Genomic DNA, 24,652 nt, shown 5'->3' on the forward strand with positions numbered 1-24,652 from the left:
AATGCTCTCCTGCCCAGAAGTGGCTCTGAGAAGCCGTGAGTCAGTTTTAGAAGTCTGTGGCTCTGGGAGTCTGGAACCAGGCCCCAGATCGGTCACTTAGAAGCTGTGCGATTTAGGATAAGCTGCCACCCTCTCTGGCCCTCCCCCTCTGCATCTATGTAAGAGTGGGGTCATCATCACCACTGCCAGTTGTAGAGGACTGACTGAATGGCAGGCACTGCACCAATCCACAAGGCAACCCACGTGCCTTCATTTCATCCTCCTGATGACCAGAACAAGTAACATCGTCTGTTTTACAGGCGAGAAGTCTGGGGCTCAGAGGAGTTAAGTAACAATGCCGAGCAGCTGGTAAGTGCTGGAAATGGAACTCAAACTCAGACCTGACCTCAAACCTTACAGCCTTATAATCACAAGTCTAGGCTGCCCACAGGGACCCTCGACCGTTGTACACCAATAGTCCTGGACTCAGGATCCTATGGGGAGAGGATCCTGTTTCTTCTCAGGGGATAAAGCCTGAGAAAGGGGATAGTTCAGAGGGCTTGAGCCTCCCCCAGAACCAGGGACAGTCTTAGGTGGTGGTTGGGAGATGGGGAAGAGGGCAGGCTGGCCCAGCTACGGATACCAACTGCTTCAGCTGGAACCAGGAGGCAAGCAGCCTCTCAGAGATGCCTTTAGATTGAATGAATGAATAAGTGATTGAGTGCCAACTCCATACAAGACTCCGCCCACCATGCCATCCCACCAGAGGCTTGGTTTAGAAGGTGCTAGGCATGTAGCTGTGCCAGTTTGGGTGGGGGCGTGGGCCCTGGGAAGAACCCTGGTGGGAGGAGCTGCATCCCGGAAGTCTCCTGCTGTGAGGGCTGACTTCCCTATTGCTCCCCCTCCACGTTCAGCTGGGTCTGTGCCCATTGATTCTTGCATCGCTGGAGCTCTCCCCTAGCCGGAAGAATGAGCAACAGGATCGCCCTGGGTCCACTATGGGGCTGGACCCAAGGAGTTCCCAAGGAAAGAGGGAACCTGGAAGGGAGAAACCAGGCCTCCCTGACCCTGAAGCCCCTCCTTCCTGACAGAGATTGGGGGTGGTCTGCTGGCTGACCTACTGGCCCAGCTTTTTGGGTCAAGGTCCATGGCCGATGGGAAACTTACAAGGTGACTGCCTGGCTCTTCACACTGTGTTGTCAGGGACATCTCTCTCCAGGGTCAAGTTTGGCGCTGCTGGATTTGGTTTGAATGGGCACGGCTGGAAACAACGGGTGGGGGGGCTGTTTTCTGAGCCTCCGGGTCTGCTCACGTGCAGGTGGATCCCAGCCCCAAACACAGAAGCCCTAACAGCCCAGGACAGGCTCAGAGCATGGCCTGGTGGAAGATGGGACCAGACTGGGCCTGGGAAGCCTCAAGGGCAGCCCCAGAACTGCTTCTCCCAGTCCCCACAGCCTGGGCACTCTACATGGGAAATGGCATATAGTAGGTGCTTGATAAATGCTGTGCAAAGAAGGCTTGGGGAGAGCTGATGCTCCCAATCCTTGCATCAGTCTAGGCCAATGCTGTAGGGGGCCTCCAGCTTCTGGGGAGCTAAGCCTTGAGCCCTGTAGAGCTGTTACCATCAGGCCTGGCAGTCAGACCCACCACCAGACCAGAGGTGAGGGACTCTCTATGCCCGTAGCCTCAGGATCCCCTTCAGGTCTAGAGCCCCCTTCTCCAGCCAGTGCTGCCAGCCACAGCCCCAGCCGCTGTCCTAGGAGGAGCCTCTGGAAGTCCCTGGAGCAGCACTCCCCCTGACACCCCCCCAGCCCTACCCCCATGGAGGGCCCCTCGGAAGCCCCATCCCCCACAGTGAGATAATAATGACCATAATGAGAACAGTCACCCACACGTGTGCACAGCGCTTTACAGGTTACAAAGTGGTTCACATACATCATCTCATCAATTCCTCACAACAGCCCTGTGAGGTAGGCAGGGCAGGGGGTAATGCTCCCATTTGTACAGATGTGGAGACTGAGGCCCAGAGAGGCCAGTGACCTGCTTGAGGCCACACAGCAAGTGAGCAGCAGAGCTGGGACCAGAGGCTGGGGTGGGCCCCACCTCCAGCCCCTGGCTCTCTCCACTGACTGTGCTGTCCCCCAGGAGGACCCCAGCCCCTGTCCAGAGTCTCAGCCACACCCGAGCCAGGCTCCCACCCCTTGCAGTAGTGCCGCCTGGCAGCCCAGCAGACAGGCTCCCACCCCCATCGGCAGACCTGTCCCCTCCACCTGCGCCCTGCAAAAAGCCAGCCCGGAGCTGGGCCCAGGCCTGCCCCCTAGCCTGCTCCTGATGGCGCCTGGGGCGGGGTGGGCAGGTGGGTGGGGCTGGAACCTCCTTTCCTGTTTTCCTGAGTGATCCCTCCCCACTGGGGAAGAGAAGAGAAAGGAGGAAGAAGAGGAGTAGGAGGAAGAGAAAAACAAGAAACTGAGTTGGAAGAGGGCCCTGGAGCAATCAGGACGTCAAAAGTTTGCATTCCGACTAGCTATAGGAAATAGTTTTTTTTCTCTTTTTATTATTTCAAGTTTTCATAAAAATCCATAATTATTGAAACCCAAGTTACAGAGAAAGTTCGTAACTTTTTTATTGAATTATTGACTCTGCCGCGTGTCGGTTCGTCGGCTTTCAACTCCAGTCTGTCAATGCCCCTGTGTAGGTGGGGTCCCCAGGTCTGGGCTTCTGAGGTCCTGGTAGAAGGAGGGCAGGTGGTGAGGGCTGGCCGGGGGCAGCAAGGGACAGAGGCGGAAGGGAGAAAGAGAACGTGTGTAGAAGGGTAGGGAGGAGGTGGAAAGGACTGGAGAGTGAGCAGGTGGCGGCCAGGCCCCTTCCCGTGCCCGGCCGCCCGGGGGTCCCTGCCCCCCGCCCCAGCCTCATATCATCTTCATGTTGAACTTGCGGGGCGCGTCGGCGGAGCTGATGCCTGCGTCCGACTTTCGGGGCACATACTCGATCTCGATGTTGTGCTTTGTGTTGCCCTTGCCCCGGCTCCAGAGAAACAGCAGCACCAGGCAGAAGAGGACGACGCCCAGGAAAGAGATGAAGCCCATGGTGGTGGCGATGATGAGGGTCTTGATGTCGAAGGGGAAAGGCACAGTGGCGCGGGTGCTGTTGGCCTCTCCCTCGCCCGGCTGGTTGGAGATGAAAGCGAAGGTCTTGTTGGGCTGATGGGGCCAGTCGGGCGAGTAGCTGCGCACATGCAGGTGGGCGGGCATGGAGTCGTTGCCGCCCGCGTTGGCCGCGATGCACAGGTACGTGCCGTTGTCCTGTACCTGGGCGTAGCGCACCTCCAGCGTGCCATCAGGGAAGACTGTGAGCCGCCCATTGCTCTTGGCTGAGACCAGGTGCTTTCGGGGTGAGAGCCAGAGGATGGCGGGTGGCGGGTCGCCATCGGCCCGGCACACAAACTGCACCGTGTGGCCCTCGTCCACAAACACCTGCTGGGCCTTGCGGTCCCGGATGCGGGCGCGGCGGCAGGTGAAGTAGTTGGGCAGTAGCACATCAGGGAAGTCCTTGAACTCCTTGCCCTGGACAAACTCGGGCGTGGCGCACGTGGGCTGCTGCCGGTTGAAGTTGAGCCGCCAGCGGCGCCGGAACACCCACAGGAGCCGACAGTCGCAGGCCAGCGGGTTGGAGTCCAGGATGAGTGTCTCCAGGTTGCCCACCGAGTGGAAGACTGATTCCTCCAGCGTGGTCAGCTGGTTGCCAGAGACATTGAGCACGCGCAGGTAGTTGAGGCCGCGGAAGGCATAGGGCTCCACCACGGCCAGCTGCCCGCCCACCAGCTGGATCTCCTGCAGCCGGAGCAGCTCATGCAACATGGAGCCCTCAATGGTGCTGATGGGGTTGTAGGAGAGGTTGAGGAAGCGGAGATAGACTAGGTGGCGGACGGCCAGGTAGGGCACAGCGGTCAGATTGCAGTGTGTGATGGACAGGGACGTCAGGTTGAGGCCGTAGAGGCAGTTGGGTGTCATGGTGTCCAAGTAGGGCCAGTGGGAGATCTCCAAGACCTTGAGTCGGTACAGCCTCTTGAAGGAGTAGTCCCGGATGGCATTGATGTTGAGGTGCCGGAGCCTCAGGACGATGAGGCCGTGCAGGTGGGACAGCGCCTCGGTGGGGATGGAGGTCAGGTTGCATTTCTCCAGCGTCAGCTGCTCCAGGCTGTTGAGGCCGCTGAAGGCGCGGTGGGAGATGTAGACGAGGTCATTGTCGCCAACCTCCAGTGACTTGAGGTTGTACAGGTCCTGGAACATGTAGTCCAGCAGGATAACGATCTTGTTCTCGCTGATGTCCAGCTTGGTCAGGTTGCTGAGGCCAGTGAAGACGCCTAGCGGGATGAGCTTCAGGCGGTTGCTGCGGAGACCCAGCGTCCGGAGGTTGAAGAGGTTGTTGAAGGCGCCGGGCTCCACGGCGCTCACGATGTTCTCGTTGAGCTCCAGCTCCTCCAGGTGCGGGAAGCTGGCGAACTCGTCCTGGTTGAGCGTTTTGATGCGGTTCTTGCCTAGGTCCAGCAGGCGCGTCTCGGTGGGGATGCCCTCGGGGACTGCCACAAAGCGCTTGCGGTGGCACAGCACAGCGCGGTCCTGGGCGGAGCACTCGCAGCGGGGCGGGCAGCCCGTGGCTGAGCCTGACAGCACTGAGCCCAGCACCAGCAGGAGGATGGGCTGCCAGCAGGCCAGGAGGGGGCTGGGCATGCTCCTCACGCCCCCCGCCAGCATCCTCTTGCTCACCTGCAGCCGGGAGCAAGCACAGGACAGAGGTGGCAGTTAGGGGGCAGTGTGTGTCTGGACGCCACCCCAAGCCACCTGGGCCCCTCCTGCCCTGTCACGATGACCCTGATGCAGATAGAGAGGCAGGGTCCAGATGCCCAGGCCAGAGGGCCTCTGGCCTCCTCATGCTGCCCCCTCCTTGCCTCTTACCCTGCCTGGAGTCTTCCCAAAGGACCCTCCCAGCATCCTTGGAATGGAGGGGCTCAGGGAAGGGGTGGGTCACCTCAGACAGCCTGGCATTGGCGCCACCTCCTTTACGTTTCACAGGCGGTTGACTCCAAGCACACACCCTGCCCTGAATCACAGCTCCCCTGGTGCTCATCAGGGATAAAACCAGACCTGCTGAGCCGCCCTTGGGCTCACAGTGGGGATCAAAGGGGCTCAAGGGCTGAGGCCTCTAGGAACAGCCCCCAAGAAGCCGGAGCAGAGCAGCCAGGAGTGTGGCTACCCCTAGCCTGCACAGCCAGGGCTTCTGAGGCTGCTGGGGGCCCCACTCCCTCAGCCCTGAGCCCTGAGTCTCCCCAGGTGCAGACGCCATGCCCCCTCCCCATCAGCTCTGTGGCTGGGTCTGCAGTAAACCAATGGCACCTGACACTGTTCACGGGTCTGTCACCCATGGGGTTCCTGGATTGCTGGGGGACACCCTCATCCAGAAGGCCCAGCCCTGAAGCTGCCCTCCCTCCTCCCCCTGCACCTGCAAATCCAAATCCAGCCTGGACTCCTGGTGGGATCTGTGACTCTCCACTTCCTCTGGGTCCCATCGGTGACCCAGCTCAGGCTCCTGAGCCCAGGGCCCGGAGAATGTCTTTTCCTGCCTCCTGGTCTTGACTCCTGCAGTTCTTTCCTCTGGCAATGCCCCTTTCCTGGCTGTTGAAATTCCATCCACAAGGCCTAATTGAAGTCCGCTGCTCTAAGAAGTGTTTTCTGTTACCCAATAAGAAGTGAAGTGTGCTCCCCTTAAAAAGACCCTCCAGCCGTCACCTGTCTGTCTCTCAGGGCTCCCATCACCTTCTTCCTAGTACCAGAGTTCTGCACAGCTGCTAGTCTAAGGAAGGCACCATCAGATTCCCACAGGCCAGGACAGCCAGGCAACCCTGGAGGTGTGCCCCAACTACAGCACCGAGGCTTGTTCAAGCTGGGCCCTGAAGCCATGCAGGGCTTGGGAGGTGGTGACATGAGAAACCGTGCCAGGAGCGGGGTCCAGCTTGCATATAGGCTGCAGGTGGAGTGAGCAAGGGGTATGTGGGAGCCTCTGTGACCCTCTCCCACCCCCTGTTCAGAGACCACTGGTCCCTACTTCTGCCCAGAACTGCCTCCCATCTCCTCCTTCCCTCTTCTCTCTCCATCCACCCCCATGAGAAACTGGCCTGGCAAATAGGGTGAGTAGGGGGGTTGGGAGAGGGTAGGTCAGACCCTAGGAGCTGCTCCAGGGGTGGATCAGATGGCCTCTGGGAGCCAAGCTGCAGTCATCTAGCTGCTGGTGGAGTAAAGACCCATCCCTGCTCCTCTACTGCAGCCTCCAGTGCCCCTGGGGCTTTGCTGCTGTGTCCACACCCTGTACTCATGGCCCGGAGGGGGCTCAGTGCAGGAGGGGGAAGCCCAGACTGGATGTCCCACCTCTCCACCCCAGCTCAGGCCCTTCTCCCACCCCTTCCCACACCTCACACAGCCCCTGCTTTCATGGCCACAGGCCATCCATCCTTGTCATCCATGCATCAGCCATTAAGGCAACTGAGGCTCACAGAGGCTGTGGCTGTCCAAGGTCACCCAGCCAGTAGAGGGAGCAATTCTGGGATAGGAGCTCTGGTCTGTCCACAAAACCACACACTTGCAAATGCTCCACCAGTCTCCCAGGACTGACGGGAGCTTCGTGGTTGTTGATTGACTAAGTCACTGATTAAGCAGAGAGGATTCAGGGTGTCACTGACATGTTATGGAATCTGCAAGGGTTCTGTTATCCCCAAGGGCTTTGTCCACCCTGACCCTCCCTTCAGCCCCTCTCATCCTCTCTCCAGGCTCTTCCGCAGTTCAGCTTCTCCCCACCCCACCCCCACCAGGCTATTTTCCACAGTCACACACGCTCCAGTGACCCACCAGAAAAGCAAACATCCTGACAGGCGATCAATAAGTAATTGGGCCGGCAGCTGGGGACCTCAATAGGTAGATAGGACTTTTAGCATCCAGCTCGAGGCCAGGCTGGCGGGTGGGGGGAGCTGCTGGAGAGAAGGCTGGGGAATGAGGGGGGCTAGTGAGGACACGGGCCACCCCGAGGTGCTGGTTAAGCCCCTCTTATACAGACACGAATCTGGCACACAGGAAGCTTGCACCACCTGGCCTCAACCTGCCCACCCACCTCTTTTCCCACCAGTCCCTGAGCAAAGCCACCTGGGCCTCCCCACTTTGTCCTGCACACTCCTACCTCTAAGCCATCTTGTTCTGGAGAACTGTCCCAGACTCCTGCCCCAGCAGCCTTTGCAACCTTCCACCCCAAAGGCCACCTCCTCCAGGAGGCCATCCTTGACCTACTCAGTCAGATATCACTTCTTGTCCCCAACATTGTTATTCTTATAGTAGTGATTTTATGAAACTGGTATATAGCACACCTCATTCCCATAGTGATTTGAACCAACTGACAGAAAAATTATGCTACAAGATGATAAGAAGATAAAAGCTAAAAAAGGGAAGCCAGTCAGGAAAGAATGCCACTAAGTCCTGCCTAATGACGAAAGGTGAGAGCTTCCTAGTGACCTTGAGCAAAGGGGAAATATGCTCCAAAGCCTCAGCATTTGGCATCTCTCCTGTAATGTATGTTTAATCCTGGTTCAGTCATGGGTGTGTGTGTCTCACCTGCTAGAGAGTGAGGTACCCAAGGGCAGAGAGTATGTCTGTAGCTCAGAGTGAAGTGTGACACAGAACAGACCCCCGTGAATGTTCTTTGAAAGGAAACATGCGCATGAGTGAGTTTTTGCAGGGGTGGAAGCCCTGCAGATGGGGCTAACCCTATATCAGGCCCACTGAGCAATGAGAGACCTGACGAATTGAAGTATGTTGGAAGCCGGGCATGGTGGCGCTGCAATCCCACTGTTATCCCATTGTAATCCCAGCTACTCAGGAGGTTGGGGCAGGAGGATCACCTGAAGCCAGGAGCTCAAGACCAGGCTGGGCAACATAGTGAGATGCCCATCTCCCATAGAAATTTAAAAATTAGCCAGGCATGGTGGGGTGCACCTATAGTCCCAACTACTCAGGGAGATTGAAGTGGGAGAATCCCTTGAGGCCAGGAGTTTGAGGCTACAGTGAACTGTGATTGCGCCACTGCATTCCAGCCTGGGCAACAGAGCAAGACTCTCCATCTGTAAAAACAATAAATAAAATAAAATAAAATAAAATAAAATAAAAAAGAAATACATTGGTAGAAAAGCTGGTCAGCCTTGCCCTGTACAGCTGCCACCCCCAGGCCTGGCAGTTGGTCCCACAGAGCCATGAGCCATGCTCCGTGGGAGCAGGACAGCTCTGGGAGGGTACAGGCTCTGAGATGCCTCATCTCATGCCTCTTACATGTGGCTGCCCTAATGGTGGGGAAGCTGAAGGTTGAGAGAGGCTAGGATGCCTGCCCAAGCTGGCACAGCAAGGGCACAGTCTCCGCTGGGCCTAGTCTCCTGGTCTCCCACCCCCATGGGGTCCCTGTCATCTAGGGATGCTGGCAGAGTCACGTCTGAGGGGTCACCCAAACTGCTGAGTGGGCAATGTGCGGCTCCTGCCATCCTGGCACTGTTCATTCTGCTGGCTACTCCTGCAACTGTCAAGAAAAGGTATTTTATGCATTTTAATCAGTGTTTTATTTTGGATCCTTGCCCCCTGAAGGGTTTCCTACAAGGGTAAGAGTTTAAAAATTGAACCAATAAATACTAAGGAAATAAAACATCAAAGACAGGCAGGTGGGCAGGCAGCAGAGAGCTGTGCCTGGGGCACCACACACAGAACCTAAAGCATCCAGAGTCCTTCCCAGACTCAGGCAGTGGGGGACGCTGAGCCACCAGACCAGCACTGCAGAGGGCAGGCCCTAGGCTCTGCGCTGCCCCCACAGTGGGAGGGACAGGCTGCTGGCCACCGGCCATACCCTCCTTCATGTCCCGGGGCAGATACGGCCTGGTTCAGGCAATGCTCCCTGACACATGCAGTTCTCTGTGGCCAGCCTGCTGTGTGACCTCGGCAATGCCTGCCCTCTCTGGCCTGCACAGTAAGGGCTCCACTTCAGTGTCCCTGAGGGTGCTGCCACCAGAAACTAGCCTTTTTCCAGCTGGAAGGTCTACATCCTCAAACCTTGCTAAAGGGTAAAGGGGAATGGGAGGCTCAGACCCAAAATTGCAGTTTCACTGGGGCTGGAAAAATCTCTCTGTGGGAGGGGGGCTCAGGATGGTGGGCTCCCTTCCTTGGGGCATCACATTCAGGGTGTGCCCCCAGGGTCTCAGGGTGAAGGAGGGTAGTTAGGGGAGACGGAAGGGGCCTGGGATCACCCATGGACAGGTTCAGAGAACACTGAGAGGGCTCAGGAATCACTCTGTGCCATAGGGAGCATCTGGAGGTCCAGGGGGGCAGGGACGTGACTCCCCCACAGCATCCTCTACAGGCTCATCCACCAGACACCTTCTTTAGAAAAGGGAAGGGACTAACACTTGGACAGTCCCTGCTATGGGCCAGGTTTGGGGCCTTTTTTTTTTTTTTTTTCTTTTAGATGGAGTCTCACTGTGTTGCACAGGCTGGAGTGCAGTGGTGAGATCTTGGCTCACTGTGACCTCCACCTCCCAGGTTCAAGTGATTTTCTGGCCTCAGCCTCCCAGATAGCTGCGATTATAGGTGTCCACCACCACACCAGGCTAATGTTTGTATTTTTACTAGAGACAGGGTTTCACCATGTTGGCCAGGCTGGTCTTGAACTCCTGACCTCAAGTGATCCACCCACCTCAGCCTCCCAAAGTGCTGGGATCACAGGCATGAGCCACTGTGCCCAGCTGAGGTTTAGGGCTTTATACCCATTGTCTCAGAAATGCTTTCAAAAGAGATCTTCCTTACCCATTTTACAGATGAGAAAAACAGAGGCTCTGAAAGAGAATTTGCTTGCCCTGGGCCTGGGTCACAAAGCCAGAGGGTGGCAGAGCTCTGTGTCTCCTAGTTGGGCTGCCTGCTCCAAGAGCTGCCTGGTGCGACACAGGGCTTAGACTCTGCAGGCCAGGCCAGGGGAGAGGCTGTCCTGTCAGGGTGAGGCCCCAGGGCTGAGGGAAGGCCCTAGTCCTCAGAGAGCTACACCCAGGCATCTGCCCCCAAACCCGACAAAAGCCTTTCCCCAACTTCCAGAAAAGGGTGTGTTACACGAGCCACGTGTGCTCAGTGTTTTTCCACCACACTCCTTTCCTGTGCCTGCGGCTGCTGCCTGGGCCTGAATCTCACCTAATGTGGGGCTGGCTGAAGCACAGGATGGCAAGTTTAGTTATTCTAGGTTTATGGTATCAGTATTTCATGGTGCTCCCACTCAGCGTTCCTCGGGGACCACGGGGACCCCCTGCACACACAGGCATGTGATCTGGCATGGAGGCGTCTGCTCCAGGAAGGCTGGGGCCCAGGGTCCTCTGGGTGCTCAGCCTGGCTGTGTGGCCAGGGCAGTTCCTCACGGGGAAACGAGGTGGGTGTGCGCGGTCCTCGTCTTGCCTTGATGCCCGCCGTGCCCATGACTGATTGGGCAGCAGGAGGGATGGAGCGGGGAGGATGGCAGGCCTGGGAAGGGGGCTAGAGTACTTCGGAAAGTCTGCCCAGGGCTCTGCCCAGATCCACTGCCAAGAAATGATGGGGAGAGCAGGAGAGGGAAAGAGAGAGAAACCAAGAGACACCCGGGAGACACGTGGTGGGTGAGGCTGCAGAGGAGAGGAAGAGAGAGGCAGAGAAAGCAGAGTGGGGGGAGGGGAGAAAGATGGGGACACAGGCTGGGGGCAGGGAAGGGAAAGACAGAGGCCAGAACTTGTCCTGCAGGCACAACTACTTTCCCAGCCCCCAGCACCTGTGCATATCAGCCTGGGGCCTGTTAACACAGCCCCGTCCTGGCTACTCCACCAGGTGAGTCTGAGCACTTGCATATCTAGCTGGGGAGGGAGACTCAGAAAGGTGAGGGGACTCACGCCGGACCACCAAGGAAAAGAAGCAAGGCCCAGCCTGGGCTCCTTGTGACTTGTCCTCTCCCCAAGTCCCTGCCTGCCTGAGGTCCCTTCTTTGCTTCAGCTTCAGTATGCGGGATCCGTTTCAGGAAATGATAAAGCGTGTTAGCGGAAACTGTGCCTGCTCAGAGATAACTGGGGTCAAGTGGCCAGGAGTGGGGGCGCAGTGGGGCCCATCTACAGAGGACTGTGACAGTCACCCCAGCCCGGGTTTTTCCTTCTGTCGCAGCGGCCAACCATCCGTTCCCCATGCCTAGAGGCCTCCTACTCGGCCTTCAGAAGCAGCTCAGGGTTTCTCCCTCAGTGGCTCTCCTCTAGCCTGAGAAGAAGCGACAGCCTCTGGCGGGTCCCCTCTGGATCTCCGGCCACCCTCTGCCCACACTGCTGCTGGGCTTCTCCCAGCTCCGCTGGCACTTCTGCGGCCTCCTCTCCTGTGGCCCCCAGACTGACAGCCTCCGAAGTGGGACCGGGCCTGATACAGCTCCACACTCCCAGGCCCTGCCTGCAGATGTGCCCACCGCAAAGGAACAGAGAGAGCCCACCAGACAGCTGCTGCGAGGGGCAGGACTCGCACTCTGCTCTCCAACTCCCAACCTAGCTCTTAATGAAGGAAGGCTTCGTGGTGAGGGGGAGGTGCTGTGTGAGCTCAGGCTGAAATACAAACATTTTCCACAGGCCAAGGAAGAGGCAGGGGGAGGGCATTTCCACAAAGAGAACAGTGAGAGCAAAGGTGTGCAGGGGGGAAGGGACTTGTAGCCTGGTCAACTTGAGAGCATCCTGGGACTCCTAATGGCTTCTCTCTTAGCCCAAATCCTGACCCCGGTCCCTGGACTCCTTTTAAAGATGCTCCATTCTGGCTTTCCAGGGCTAATCCCCGCTGAGGTGTGAATGGCTGATAATGGCATAAGGTAGGAGATGCTAATGGGAGAAACAATTCCGTCGCTGGCCAGTCTAATCTGGGGGGCTGCCTCCTGGCCCATGGGGAGGTGGTGAGGCAACCCTGAGAGTTGCAGTCCTGCGCCCAGGCTGAGCTCCTGCAGGAGAAAGCCTGGCGGACTGCGCGGCTCCACCAGCCGGGGCCAGGCAGCCAGTGTCCGCTGTCTCCCCGGGGGTTGGTCCGCCCCGCCCCCACCTGCCTCCCCTTTCCCCTCCTCCTCCTCAGACCCCCATGGGGACGGAAAAACCAACGTGGAAGAAAACTGAGGTCATGTCCTTTGTCGTGTATAATTCTTTATTTTCCTCTTGCTCTCGGTTCTGGCAAAAAGTTGTTGGGCCCCCGGGGTGTCTGTGTGTGTGTGTGTGAGTGGCCTGTGTGTGTGTGTGTGTGGTGTGTGTGGCCTGTGTGTGTGTCTGTGTGTGAGTGATGTGTGTGTGGACTCTGTGTGTGACTGATGTGTGTGTATGGACTCTGTGTATGTGTGGTGTGTAAGCAGTCTCTGTGTGTGTGGCCTGTGTGTGTGTGTGATGTGTGTGAGTGGCCTTTGTGTGGTGTGAGTGGTCAGTGTGTGAGTGTGAGTGTGGTGTGTGTGTGAGTGCGGTGTGTGAGTGTGGTGTGTCTGTGTGAGTGGCCTCTGTGTGTGTGTGTGTGTGATGTGTGGCCTCTGTGTGTATGTGTATGGTGTGTGAGTGGCCTCTGTGTGTGTGTGGTGTGTGTGAGTGGCCTGTGTGTGTTTGGTGTGTCTCTGTGAGTCTGGTGTGTCTGAGTGGCGTGTGTGTGAGTGTGGTGTGTGTGTGAGTGGCCTGTGTATGTGTTTGGTGTGTCTTTCTGTGTGTGAGTGTGGTGTGTGTGTGTGTGGCCTGTGTGTGTGTTTGGTGTGTCTCTGTGTGTGAGTGTGGTGTGTCTGTGTCTCTGTGAGTGTGGTATGTCTGTGTGTGTGAGTGGCCTCTGTGTGTGTGTGAGTGTGGTGTGTGTGAGTGGCCTGTGTGTGTGTGGTCTGTGTGTGTGGTATGTTTGTGTGTGAGTGGCCTCTGTGTGTGTGTGTGTGTGTGAGTGGCCTGTGTGTGTGTGTTTGGTGTGTCTCTCTGTGAGTGTGGTGTATCTGTGTCTGTGTGTGAGTGGCCTCTATGTGTGTGTGCTGGTTGCCTCTCCTCCCCCACTCCCCGGCCCCCAGCTCCATCACTCAGGTGCGCTTTGGGAAGCTCCATCCTCTCCCACACGTGCTCACTGGCCTCAGTGCCTGCTGGAGGATGCCGACTGGGCATGGTGTGATTGTCTGCCTGCTTGTCCTGGGTCACCCTAGGCAAGTACTTGGCCACCCTGCACTGAAGGGAGGAATGCCCCTGCCCACCTCACCAAGGCACAGCCATCTATAGAGCTGCCAGCCTTCCGGCCAGCTCGCACCCCCGGGCATTTGCAGGATAAATTATGAATTTTAATTGTCAGAGCATCTTAGTGTTTAAAGGCTTCTATATATAGGCTCTGCCCTCCAGGAGCAGCAGGCTTGGTGGAGAGGAGTGAGAGTCGGGCAGGGCTGACAGGAGGCCCATTCTGGATGAGTAAAATGGGCTCCAGCCAGTGCACCCCGCCCTGTTGTGTGATCTCGGGGGAATCCTGGACCACTCTGGGCCCTTCCTGCCCCTTGCACAAGGTTGCCCAGTACCCCCACTTGGATGGGAGCTGTCCCAGAGCTGAGGTGGGGCAGGCAAGTGCCTATTCGGGGGGGTAACCTGAGAGAGGCCCAAGGACAACCCCCGTCCTGCACCCCAGTATCTCCCTTCTCATGTCTTGAGATGCCAACCCAGGCTCTCGGGGACAGGAAGATGCCCCTCAAGGCCCCCAGCGCCATCCCCTACCCAGGCCAGTGGCCCCTTGGGACACGCTTGCCTCATCCCCACTCGTCCTCTCACACCTTCCTGGGGCCCCCAGGGGGACCCCTCTCTGCAGCCCCAGCCGTCAGGGCCTCTCTATTTGGGAACAGCTCAGGCCTGGAAACCAGCCAACCCCCGCCTGGGAGAGCTATAGGCCTTGTGCTTGGTGGGGTAGGGGGTGCCACAGCCTCACAGACTGAGGCTGGTAGTGAGAGGCTGAGGGGTGTGGTGGAACTAGCCTGGGATTTGGGATTAGCCAGAGAACTAAATAGAATGACGATGAGAATGATGAGATTGGTAAACCCCTCGTAGGTGGCCTTTGGTGTGCCAGGCATTATTTCAAGCACTTTGCATATAAAAATTCATTTAATCTCACACCAACCCATTGAGGTAAGTGCTGCCATTATCCCCATTTTGCAGATGGAAAAAGCAGAAGCACAAAGAGGTTCCATAACTTGCTCGGGGTCAGTGTTAGCATGATTTGAACCCCAATGGTTTGGCTCCAGAGTCCATGCTCTTCATCACTTCCCTATAGTGCCTCTTTTTTTTTAAAAGCTAACACTAACATAGCATTGGCTATGTGCCAGGCATGAACCTGTCTGATCTCCATAACCACCCTAAGAGGCTAGTATTATCCCCATTTTACTGATTAGAGAACTGAGGCGCCAAGAGGTGATGCACCTTGCCTAAAGTCCCACAGTGATGAGTGGCAGACCTGGGACTGGGCCTGAGGCAGTCAGACTCCCAGCTGTCCTGCCCACTCCTGCATACTGCCTCCCTCTGATTCAGGTTCAGGGGCCTGCTGAGCTGTGTCATCTTGGGCAAGTGGCTTTACCTCTGGGGACCACAAATTCCTCACTGGGAAGTGGGGACGGCAGACTTCACACTGCCCTCACTGCTGAGGGCGGAGAGTTCAGGGAGAGGGAAGGGAAGGGACATTTATATCGAGCACACACACTAAGTGCTTCGCTGAACAACCCCACCAACCCTCACGACGTTACACACCCACTTCACTGATGAGGAAACTGAAGCTCTGAGACATTAGTTCACCTGCCTGAGGTCCTGAGCTTGTCTGGCTCCAAGGGCATAACACCCTTAGAGACCCTCACACAGATGAGGAAACTGAGGCCCAGGAGCATCAGGGACTTGTCCAAGGTCCCACAGCATCTCCGGGCTAGGGCCTAGGAAGGACCCCAGCATCCCAACCGCAGCCACCTTCTCTCCCCAACATCGTACAAGGGTCACATGGCCACCCCATGGCGGGGCTGGGTCAGGGACAGGTGAGAGTTTGGGTTATTTCTGCCTCAAAAGGGGAAAAGATTGAAAAATAACCCTCTAAAACATCACAAACCAAGGTCCAGTGAGTTCTGTATAACATGGACAGGCAGATTATAAAAAAACACTTGCCTCTCTCCTAGCCCTGGCAGTTCAAAGCCCTCTCTACTCAAATCAATCTTGGCCACGCCACTGCCAGAGTCCATTTTTCCAACCTGGTAAACTGAGCCCAGTATCCAGGAGGTGATGGAGCCTCCAGTCAGACACATACAGGAGGAATGTCCTGTTCAGGCACAATGGATGCCACTACCCGGCTGCCCGTTCATAAGAAGCCCAGACTTGGGGGAGGAACTGGCACCTCCGCAAATCTCTAAGGAGCTTATCAAGGCAGAGGCTGCAAAGGTCTACTGCAGGCCCAGAGAGGGGAGCCAAGACCCATGGGTGGGCTCACAGGGAGGCCCATTCAGCTCAGTGTGAGGAATCCGATGAGACATTAGATGGCTCAGGACAGAAGGTCTGCCTCGGTAGTAAGTAAGAAGCCCATCATGGGAGGCATGCAAGCTGAGACCACGGATCAAGGCGACTGCAGGAGGCCTCCTCTGCTGGGATCTACACCTCAGTAGCCCCTCTCAGCTCTGAGATGCCCCCGTGTTGCATCCAAGTAAAGGGACTTGAGATGGCCAGTCCCCGCCCCCCCAACCCCCCATCCGCAGCCCTGCACTGGGCTAGGCAGAAGAAGCGTGCTGGCCAGGCCCCCACCCCCTCCCAGAGGCGAGAGCAGGTTCTCTGCAGAGGGAAGTAGAGGAGGTGGCAGAGAGAGATTAATTCCCCGAAAGGGGAAAAAATAGAAAAACACACACACCACACACCCTAATAACATGTAATAAGAGGTTGGAGACGAGGAACAATGCCCTGGTAATGTCACCCTGGTGGCAATCAATTTGGGTGTCACATGAAATAGGCATAATTATTCCGCCAGCCCCGGTGCTCGTCTTTAACCAGCTCCAGGGGCCCAGGCCCAGGCAGAAAAGGCAGCGTGGAATCAATCGTTGGTGTACCAGGCTGGCAGAGGGAGCTGCTCCAAATTAGCCTGCCAGCGCCCAGCTTCTCAGACCCTCTGGGCTGGCAAGGATCTGGAGGGCCTCGCGGGTGGGGGCCCTGCAATGCCCCGGAGTCACCTTGCTCAGCCACCCCTCATTCGATCCATGAGCAAGAGCAGTCAGAGAGGACTCCCCAAGGAAGTGAGAATGGAGGAGGAGCAAGCACACATTTGTTCCATCCGGGGTTCATTCCCTGGGTCACCAAACTCTTATTAAGTGCTCAACAATGCCAGGCTTCATGCCAGGTGCACAGGGGGGCTGTGCAGGAGGAGGGGATGCTAAAATAATGAAACACAGGCTCCCTCCACCTCTTAAGCTAGGACCACTCCTTCCCATCCTGGGGTAAACACAAAGCCTCTGGGGTTCCTGGAATTTGCTGTCCTTTGTTTGCACTAAACATGCAGGGACTTAAACCCTTCTTGCTCCTCCTTCATCCTACTTGCTTGTGGAGTCCTCCCTGATTGCTCATATCCATCCCAGACTTCAGGGATGGTAGAGACAGCATCCCCACAACTGGGGGAACGGGTGCCGATGGGATGACTGCTTAGTGAGCACCTAGTACACACTGGCTGCTGCCCATCTCAACCCACATTTCATATACCAGAAACCTTGAATTCCAGAAATGCAAATCAAGGCCATCATGAAATACCATCTTACATTCATTCAATCAGTAAAAATCAAGGCCCCTGACAATACCGAGTGTTGATCAGGATGGGGTGCAATGGGAACATTCATCTCTTGCTGGGGTGATGCAAACTGGTCTAACCAATTCGGAAAACACTTTGGCAAATATCCTAGTAAGAGTGGATGCGAACATGCCCTACAGGCCAGCAATTCTGCTCCTAGCTGTGTGCCTCAGAGACACTGCATGTTGCCTCAGAGATGGGATGAGAAGGTTCCTGGCAGCATTGTTTGTAAGAGCAAAAAATGGAAATAACCTAAATGTCCATTGGTAGGAGAATGTTAATTACACTTTTAGGATCACATGACAGAACATTATACATCAGTGAAAATGAGCTACATCTACTATTATTCACAACAATATAGATGAAGCTTAAATGTGATAAAGAAAAAAGGCAAATTCCAGAGGACTGCACATAGTTCATGCTCTTTTTATAAAGTTCAAAAATAACTAAAACTGAACTACTTATATATGTTAAAATATATAATTTTAAAGAGGCAAGGGATTGTTAAATACATAATTTAGAGTAGTCATTGAAAAAGAGGCAACGGGACGGGGTGTGCAGGAGCACATGGGGAGATGTACATCATTACTGGATTGCTGGTGTTTAAGTTGGAGCGTAGGGTAACAATGTTCATTATAGTATTACTACTACTACGATTAATAATAAATGCCTCGATTAATTAATTAACAGGCTGGGCCTGGATTAGTGAGTAACAGCCCCAGCCCAGAGGTCAGGAAGAAGGCACTCTAGACTGAACCGCAGGCTTGCAAGTTGGGGACTTACAGCAAGTCACTCGCCACCTCTCTGGCTCTGTTTTCTTGGGTATAAAATCAAACCTCTGCACCTACCACCTACAAGGATAAGATCATGAGCATATCACTGATGTAAACTATGAGTAGCTAGCACTTATTACAGGCTTACTGTGTACCAGGCAGTGTTCTAAATGTTTTGCATATGTTAGCACACCTAATTGTCACGACCTCCCTTGAGGTGGATACTATTGTTACTCTCACTTTATAGATAAGGAGACAGGCCCAGAGAGATTAAGTAACTTGCCCAAAGTCACAGAACTAGGCAGTGGTGGAGCTGAGACTTGAGCCCAGACTTTTGGCTCCAGGGTCCACATTCTTAACAACTTCACTATGAAATAACATTGAAGAAACTGAACACACACAAGTAGATTGTTGTCAGCACAGCTCTACTGAGCCCACAGCACCCAGGGATATTCATTCGTTCGCTTGTTTGTTCGTTCGTTCGTTCATTCATTCATTCATTCATTCTTCCATAACTAAACAAAGGTCAGCATCAAGAATGCCTTAAATGTATTGGGAAATGAACCTGCCTTCTCACACTCTTTCTACAAAGAAGCTTCCCTGATTCTGGAGTCCCCTGCTCTCTGTGTCTCTGCAGTCTGCTACTTCCCTAGGACTCAGCCAGTCTCCCTCTCTTCCTAAAGCACCTCTGACAACCTCAACCCCCAGGGAGAAATCTCACCCTTCTCTGAGTGCCTGTGTGGGCTACTGAGTACCCTGTTTGTCTATTCTCAACCCCTGCCTGGGGAATCTTTGACATCATCTAGCTCTGTGCATTCATGCACAGGTAGTCCTTGCCGCTAGCCAATAGCTACTCCCTTGTACCTCCAAGGGTCTGTCCCATCCCAGGGGCCAGGCAGGAGGGCAAAAGGAAGGGTACTAGGATTGCTCAGAGTGTTCCAAGGCAGATCATGCTTAGCCCAGAGCCGAGCAGGCAGCTTGGCTAGGATGTGCAGAACAAATGCATGCGTGACTGGGCTGGTACAATATTCAGTGCAAACAAGTGTGGTTCTATGCTGTGGGTGACTGGAGAAGGAGGGGCAATGACTTGAAGCAGGCAGAGAGGCTTCTTGGAGGAGGGGGTCAGGAGAAGGAGAGGAAAGGACCTTTTGTGAGGGGATGCAGGGCCAAGCCAGGTGAGGATGGGGGGATACGTGGAGGAACTGGTGGAAACAGAACAGAAAGCCTCCAGAGACTAACCATGGAGGTGGGTGGGGCTGGAAGGCCACTTCCACAGAGTGCCACACACAGGACAGCTAGCCCAAGAGACTCCAGCCAGCAAGCTAAGGCCCTGACTCTGAAACCACCACACCTACTGCCCACCGCCCCCCACCCTTCCCTAGCTCCACTTCCTCTACCCTCCACTGGACACGCTGCCTCATGCCTCCGTGGGACCCTGCACGAATGACTGCACTGCCTTATCTCCCAACAGGAACACGCCCCAACCCCAATTGTGCTTCTCCAGATATCTGCGGCTGAAGGCGCCTGAAGAGCAGCACCACACATGAGCCCTCACCGGCACCAGGGATCCCGTCTAGCCTCATGCAGAACAACCACCCATCTCCACAAGAGGTTGTTTTTTGGGGGGTTGGGGTGGGGGAGGTGTCCCTCTGGGAGTCTGGGTTTTAGAAAACAATACCCAGTATAGGAAAAATGGATGCCCAGAGGACAGAGGACGAAGATGAGCCCAGATGAAAGAGGACTATCACAAGGGGTAAGTCTCTCCACCTCCCTCCCAGTCACACAGGGCCCTTGGCTTTGAGCACATGCCCATCCCCCTAAAAGCTGGTTCCCACTCTTTAACTCCAGACCCTGGGGAACACTGCAGCTTTAACTAAGCCCTACCCAGGGGCTCACACTTAAATTGTCAGGGGGTGGGGAGGGGGGCAGAGACAAGAACACCACAGGGTGCCTGTCCCTGCCTTCGCTAAGCCCCTTCCAGGAGGGGCAGCTGGGTGCTGCTGGGATCCCCGATGTGAGTCTGTGCCCTCTTTCAGCACGGTTCCAGGGAGTTATTGGTCTCTCCCCTGTGCCACCCTATACCCTCCTTCCCACCTTGGGCCACGGGGAGAAAGCAGGAAGGACAGGCATGCCATCCCAGTAGACCTGCTGCTAATGCCTTCCCAGAGGCGTGAGGATTTTGAGCTCCTTCCTGGCTTATACAAGGACAAAAGGTCTGGGAGCAGCTGGCCCTCTTCTCCTCACTGACAGTCTGCGCTGGATCTGGGGAAGCCCCAGGCTCTCTGCCGCCTGGGTGTCCCGGCTCATTGCTCCCTGGACATGGGAGGCACCAGTGCTGAAGCCGCTGGCATAATGACCAACAGGGTTGAGCCCAGAGCCGCGGGCCAGGCTGGGCTATGCGCCCTCTGGCTGCCCAAACCAAGCAGAGGACTGAGGGAGGGCTGGGCGAGCAGGAAGGGGCTGTCCAGATGCCACAGCCCCCACCTCAGGGCCTCCTGCACTCCCACCCCCTCAGGGCAGAGCTCTTCCCATCATCTCAGGCCCCCTTCTGCCCCACCCCAACCCCAAGGCCTCTGAGAACAAAGAGGAGGTGCAGGCACAGTCAGGCTGGACCGGGCTGGGCTGCGACCCCAGCAGGAACCGGGAGGGGGCTGCCCACTGGCCTGGCCCCACCCCTCCTTCTCAAAGTGGAATCCGCCCGGAGGGTCACATCTCCTGGCATGCCTTGAGAGCAGAGAGCCTACAGCCCACCCCGAAAAGGGCGTGAGGGGGAGCAGGAGGCTCCCTCCTTACCTCCCTCTTGTCAGCTGGTTCCCACCTCCCACCCGCTCTGCCTTAGAATGAAAAGTGGGGCAGGAGGAGGTGAGAAGCCCGGGCTGAATGCAGACAAAGGGGAGGCCCCTAAAGGGTTCCTGGGCACTCCCGGTCCCCAACTCCCTTCCTTCCACTCTCCCTACTCCCCATCTCCTTTTCACTGGGCAGGAGCTGGAAAGGGGCGATGCTTGTGTGTGGTGGGGAGCTGCCATCCAGGCTGGAGCTTGTGGAGAAACCCAGCCCCTGACCTGTGTCCACCAGCTAGGGAGTGTCTGGTGCTGGTGGGGGCTGCCTGGGGGTACCTGGGGTCCATGAAGGGAGGTACCCACCCACGGCTGAGCAGGGGGCTTACCCTCTAGAGTGACCAATACTCAGAATGGGAGGGGGGACAGGAAGGGGAGACCAGAGCAGGGCTGGGACACCCGTGGGGGCCCCTCCCCAGCTCCAGGCTCCCAGCTTACAAACCCGGAATTTGTTGGGGTTGGAGAGAGGGGAGGTGGAAAAGGAAGAATTTTCATTTCTGAGGCTTGAGGGGAAATCAGGCCTATGACCCCAAAGGAGGTCTGGGTGGCACCGAGGTGCCCTGCAACCCCAGGAGGGCGCAGCCAGGGCCGATGGCGGCCCCCAGGGGCACTCGCCGCGGGGCTGCCCGCTTGGGGCTCGGCCGCGGCCGCCTGGCTCACCTGCATCTCGGGCGCGCCTTCGGTCCGCTCGGCTCGGTCACCAATCGCATGTCTCTCCAGCCGGCCCGGCCAGGCCCCAGCCCCTGCCCAGCCCCCTCCTCCGTTTCCTCCTCCTCCGACACCTCCGCCCGGCAGTCCGCGCGCCCTCGCGGGGCTGGCTGTCGGGCTGGCTGTCCGTCTGTCTGCCCCGCGCAGGCGGGAGCCGAGCCGGAGCCGGGGCCGGGGCCGGGGCTCGGGAGTGGGGAGGCGGGAGGCCGCGGCCCCGGCGGGCGGAGGGGCGGGCGCGCTCAGGCCGCGCGACACGGGCTGCGCGAGCCTGCTTCTTCCCCCTGGGCCGGCCCGGAGCCGCCGCCGCCGCCTCTGCCGCTGGGGCCGGGGTCGAGGCCGGGCGCGCTCCGCCGCGAGGCCGGGGCCGGCGGGCAGCGGCCGCGCATGCTGCTCGGCGCCTCGCGTCGGGAAAGGGGCCGGAGCGGCGCGGGTGGGGACTCCGCGCCCTCCGGGGCCAGGACCAGGACCCACCGCCGCCGCCGCCTGCGCTGTCGCCCGCCGCCCGCTCCGGCTCCCGCGCCGGCTCCCGCTCGGGCTCCGCGCTCTGCAGCGGCGCGGGGAGGGAGGGCTAGGAGCGAGCCAGGGAGGGAGGAGGGAGCGAGTGAGCGGCGGGAGCCGGGCGGGGGAGGAGAAGGCGCGGCCGCAAAACCTGGTGATGGTGGTGGTGGGGTGGGGGGTGGTTCGTCTCCTTTCAGCGGAGGGGGCGGAGAGCGAGGGGCGCCCCAGCCGCTGCCCTGCACGCTTAGGGCAGCGAAACAGGCAGGGGTGCGCAGGCGAGGGGCGCACCAGCCAGGCGCTCCAGCTCTGCACACGGCCGCGCCCCTCCGGGTCCGGGGCTCTGGGCGAGTCCCGGGCCAGCCGGGTCTCGGGGAGTCCAGCGTGCGGTCCTCCCTGGGTGTATGCGCGCACACCGTTGTGTGTGATTTTGTGTTGCCACATGCGTGTGCATGTGAGCGCGCGAGTGTGTTCACACGTGTTAACTGGGCTGTGGACGAACACACGCACGAGGACGGACAGGGCTCCCCACACGAACAGGGTTGTTTGGAGGGCGGCATGGGGAGGCCGACCGGGAGCCCCCGTCCTGGCCCTGTCCCCTCCTCTCCAAAGTCCGCGAGGCTAGAGGGCCCACATTCTAGCGCGGGAGGGCGAGGCAGGCAGAATGGGAAGCTCCAGGGGACGGCGAGGAAGCCGCGCTGGCCCGGCAGCTCTACCCAGGAGCCGGGGTCCCCGCCCAGCCTGGCTTCCTGCCCAGCAGAGGGCGGCAGGCCTCTCTGGCCCGCTACGTCCGGAGGCCCTGCACCCAGTGGCCAGCAGAGGGCAGCGCAGAGCCTCCGTCTGGGCTTGACTGTTCCCTCCTCCGGGAATGGTTCCGGGGATCCTCGGCTGGGGCCACAACTTCAGATGGGCCCAAGGAATGGGACCTCTCCTCGGAGATCCAGATCCTCCTTGATCCTCAGATACAGAAACTAGGCCAGCAGGGATGTCTTGGCAAAGCCTGCAGAGTAGGTTACCACCCTCAGGACCTCACCTTTTTCCCTGTACTACCCCCTCCATCTCCTTGAAGCCAGACGGCCTTTACCACCAAGCCAGTTTTATTAGAATAACCATCAATGCTGACACCACCCGGCACGGCCATCCCTTCTCCCCTGCTGGGAACAACCCATTAGCACATGAATACTCCTAATAGCTTGAGTCCACAGGGGCAGCTGAGGCTGGAGGAGGGGATCTAGCCCAAAGCCTCTCGGATTCTGGGGCAGACGCTGGAATCCCAGTTCCAGTGACACCCCCTCTCCCAGGAAGCCTGCGCAACATCATTGCAGAGATGCCTGGTTGCCACGGAGGGACCCCTCCCCGCCCCCAACAGCACCTTGTTTCTCCGCTGTTCAGCCTCACACACAGCCCAAAGGCTTGCACAGACCTTCTGTTCCAGCTGCACCATTTCTGGGTACTTCTCAGTCTCTCTGGCACACCGTTGCTCTGGCCAGTCCTGTCTGGAGCACTTTCTCCTGTCTCCTATGTCTATGCCCATCCTCAACCTAGGCCTAGCTAGAGCCCCCTCCTAGCAGGTGTCCATGCTATGCTCTACTGTGAACTGTACGTTCACCCTCCAGCAACTCTGGGGGAGGCACTATTGTTCCCCTGTGACAGAGGGAGGGAAGCCCAGGCCCAGAGAGGTTCCAGGCTCTGCCCATGGTCACACAACCAGCAAGCCACGGAAAGGGAACTGGACTCGTCTTCTATGGCTGAATGGACCAGCAGGGGGCAGGCTGGGCAGAAGGACTGACAGGTGGGAGGTGAAGCAGGGAGGCCAGCACAGGAGTCCCCCTCCCTGCCAGAGCCCAGCGCAGGCGACTCCCCGGTCCCTCAACTCCGCGCTGCCTGGACCCCTCCCCAGACTCCCCAGCTCCCCCACCGCGGCTGTTTGTGAGCTACCCGTGCGCTCCCGCCCTCCCGCGCCGCCTCCTCCCACCAGCCCGACAGGAATAGACGCTCGCTGGCTCCTGCGTAAAGGCTCCGCCAGGCACCCGGCGGGCGCGCAGACCCGCTGGGGGGCGGGGGGCGGGGGCGAGGGCTATTCCTGGTGCGGTGACTGACGCAGGCAAGGCGCGGCCACCACATCTCTCCGCCCCCGACTCACCTGCTCCCTGCCTCAGTGATCTCGGCGGAGAAATGGGGGAGAGCCCACTCATTCCACCCCGCCAACCCCCAGGTGCTACCGGAGGAAGCTGGGGTACTGCGGTGGGGTATTTTGGTGCCCACAATGATCCCTCCGCGCCTCGGAGGCAGCAGGGATGACCACGGAGCTGTGTCTGGGAGGAAGAGGCCCCTCAATGGCATCCAAGCCATTCCCCCTTCCCTTTGTCTCCAAAAGACATGACCCCTCCCAGCTTTCCCTGTTTTATTCCAATGGAAACGACGGGGAGCTTTGGGGGAACAACTTGGAGGATAGGCCTTTTTGAGGGTCTAGTTTGGGCCTGGTGAGAGTACGGGTCCCTGACATTGTCACCTAGAGACTCCAGGAAAAGGGGGTCTGTCACTGGGTCCCCACCCAGTCACCTCTGCGTGAGCTGTGGAACAGGCATCTCTCCTCTCCTGTCGGGTGGGGTGGTTCCCAGCAGAGAGAGTCCTCTCAGGGGTCCCAGGGCCATGGAGAATGTGACACACCGGGATGGCCTAGTCCAAGTGTTCTCTGGCACAACCAGGGGATCATGTCCAGGAGCTACAGCTGAAGAACTTTCCCCGCACCCCAGGCCTTTGCGCCCGCTGGACCACCCTGGTGGCGTGCCTTTTCCCTGATTTCTACCTGTGCTTCAAAACCCAACCAAGACCCATCTCTTCTATTCCTGTCTCCTCTCCCCAGACTGAAATGACGTTAGAGGCAAGGCCCAAATCTTTTCCCTCTATCCTCAGACTAGGTGCTCCCAAGAGCAGGTCTGAGACTGCGTGTCTCATAGGTGGGCACACAGCAGACCCT

The 24,652-nt window shown here is 57.7% G+C and overlaps 1 protein-coding gene across 5 annotated transcripts in view; it reads right to left on the bottom strand.

Moving 5' to 3' along the window:
- Positions 1–1,863: 1,863 nt before the first annotated feature.
- The window catches only part of LINGO1 (leucine rich repeat and Ig domain containing 1), a 208,335-nt gene continuing 185,546 nt past the window's right edge, over positions 1,864–24,652 (bottom strand). For 4 of the 5 annotated variants that reach the window (XM_055363906.2, XM_019011270.4, XM_063698751.1 and 1 more), the window contains one exon: positions 1,864–4,745. In XM_055363906.2, the coding sequence (XP_055219881.1) occupies positions 2,889–4,745 (1,857 nt within the window). In that variant the 3' untranslated portion in view covers positions 1,864–2,888. Of the gene's footprint in view, positions 4,746–21,129; positions 21,830–24,652 lie in introns of those variants that run through there. The other variant, XM_004056586.5, reaches the window with a different exon arrangement.

The sequence above is a fragment of the Gorilla gorilla genome, chromosome 16 (genome assembly GCF_029281585.2).
Source record: "Gorilla gorilla gorilla isolate KB3781 chromosome 16, NHGRI_mGorGor1-v2.1_pri, whole genome shotgun sequence".
In the NCBI taxonomy this organism is placed as follows: Eukaryota; Metazoa; Chordata; class Mammalia; order Primates; family Hominidae; genus Gorilla; species Gorilla gorilla.